This window comes from Nicotiana tomentosiformis, chromosome 9 (assembly GCF_000390325.3).
Source record: "Nicotiana tomentosiformis chromosome 9, ASM39032v3, whole genome shotgun sequence".
In the NCBI taxonomy this organism is placed as follows: Eukaryota; Viridiplantae; Streptophyta; class Magnoliopsida; order Solanales; family Solanaceae; genus Nicotiana; species Nicotiana tomentosiformis.
In genome coordinates, this window is record NC_090820.1 from 39,336,543 (window position 1) to 39,338,222 (window position 1,680).

Genomic DNA, 1,680 nt, shown 5'->3' on the forward strand with positions numbered 1-1,680 from the left:
TTGTCCACACCACCAGTCCTAGTCCCGCCAGAACCTGGTAGACCACTGATACTCTACCTTTCCGTACTAGATGGGGCTTTCGGTTGTGTTTTGGGAAAACACGACGAGACAGGGAGAAAAGAGCAGGCCATATATTATCTAAGCAAGTTCACACCCTATGAAGCACAGTACTCTCTACTGGAACGCACTTGCTGTGCTCTAACGTGAATAGCCCAGACACTGAGGCACTACTTCCGTGCTTATACCACATATCTTATATAGAGGATGGATCCTCTGAAGTACATCTTTCAGAATCCTATGCCTATAGGAAAGCTGGCCAAATGGAAAATATTGTTGAGCAAATTTGACATCATCTATGTAACTCAGAAGGCAGTTAAAGGACAAGCATTAGCAGATCATCTTGCGAAAAGTCCTGTAGAAGGAGAATACGAACCACTGAAAATGTATTTTCCTGATGAACAAATGTCGTTCATAGGAGAAGATATCGCCGAAGCCTACGATGGGTGGAAAATGTTTTTTGATGGATTCGCAAACTTCAAAGGAGTGGGTATTGGAGCCGTTTTGGTGCCAGAAGCAGGTCAACATTATCCGGTATCCGCGAAACTCAGATTTCTATGCACCAATAATATGGCAAAATATGAGGCTTGCATATTGGGGCTAAATTTGGCCATTGACATGAATATCCAGGAATTACTGGTAGTTGGCGATTCAAATCTGCTGGTACATTAGGTGCAGGGAGAATGGGCTACAAAGAATATCAAGATATTACCATATCTATATCATGTGCAAGAGATGATGAAGAGGTTCACGAAGATAGAGTTTAGACATGTCCCGAGAATCCAGAATGAGTTCGAAGACGCATTGGCCACTTTGTCCTCTATGATACAACATCCGGACAAAAATTTCATCGACCCCATTCCGGTAAGGATTCATAATCAGCCTACTTACTGCGCTCATGTTGAAGAAGAAGCTGACGGGAATCCATGGTTCCATGATATCAAGGAGTACTTGGCAAAAGCATAGTACCCGGAGCATGCAAATCATACTAAAAAATGCACGCTCCGAAGATTGTCCAACCATTTCTTCCAAAGTGGAGGGACTATGTACATAAGGACTCCAGACTTAGGATTATTACGGTGTGTTGACGCCAAGGAAGCTTCCAAACTGCTCGAAGAGATAAACTCTGGAATTTATGGACCACACATGAATGGTTTTGTTTTAGCCAAGAAGATACTGAGGGATGGTTATTTTTGGATGACTATGGAAACAGACAGCATTAGGTACGACCAGAAATGTCATCAGTGCCAAACACACACAGATATGATACGGGTGCCGCCAAATGAACTCAATGCAACGAGTGAACCTTGGCCTGTTACCGCTTGGGGAATGGACGTCATTAGACCAATCGAGCATGCCGCTTCAAACAGGCACATGTTCATTTTAGTGGCCATAGACTACTTCACAAAGTGGGTCGAAGCTGCATCCTACAAAGATGTAACCAAGAAAGTCATCGTAGATTTTGTCAGAGATCGTATTGTTTACTGATTTGAGGTTCTAGAGTCCATCGTCACCGAAAATGCCGCCAATCTCAATAGTGACCTAATGAAAGCTATGTGCGAGACCTTCAAAATCAAGCATAAGAATTCCACAGCATACATGCCTCAAATGAATGGAGCCGTG

At 43.2% G+C, this 1,680-nt stretch overlaps 1 protein-coding gene across 1 annotated transcript; it reads left to right on the plus strand.

The window, feature by feature from the left end:
- The first annotated feature begins 264 nt into the window (after positions 1–264).
- LOC138898632 (uncharacterized) lies at positions 265–729 on the plus strand. Its single transcript, XM_070184712.1, has one exon. The coding sequence runs from the start codon at positions 265–267 to the stop codon at positions 727–729; it is 465 nt and encodes a 154-aa protein (XP_070040813.1).
- Positions 730–1,680: the final 951 nt, after the last annotated feature.

What these genes read in the sequence shown, in the direction of transcription:
- LOC138898632 (XM_070184712.1), top strand. Translation starts at nt 265, where the DNA reads ATGGATCCTCTGAAGTACATCTTTCAGAATCCTATGCCTATAGGAAAG.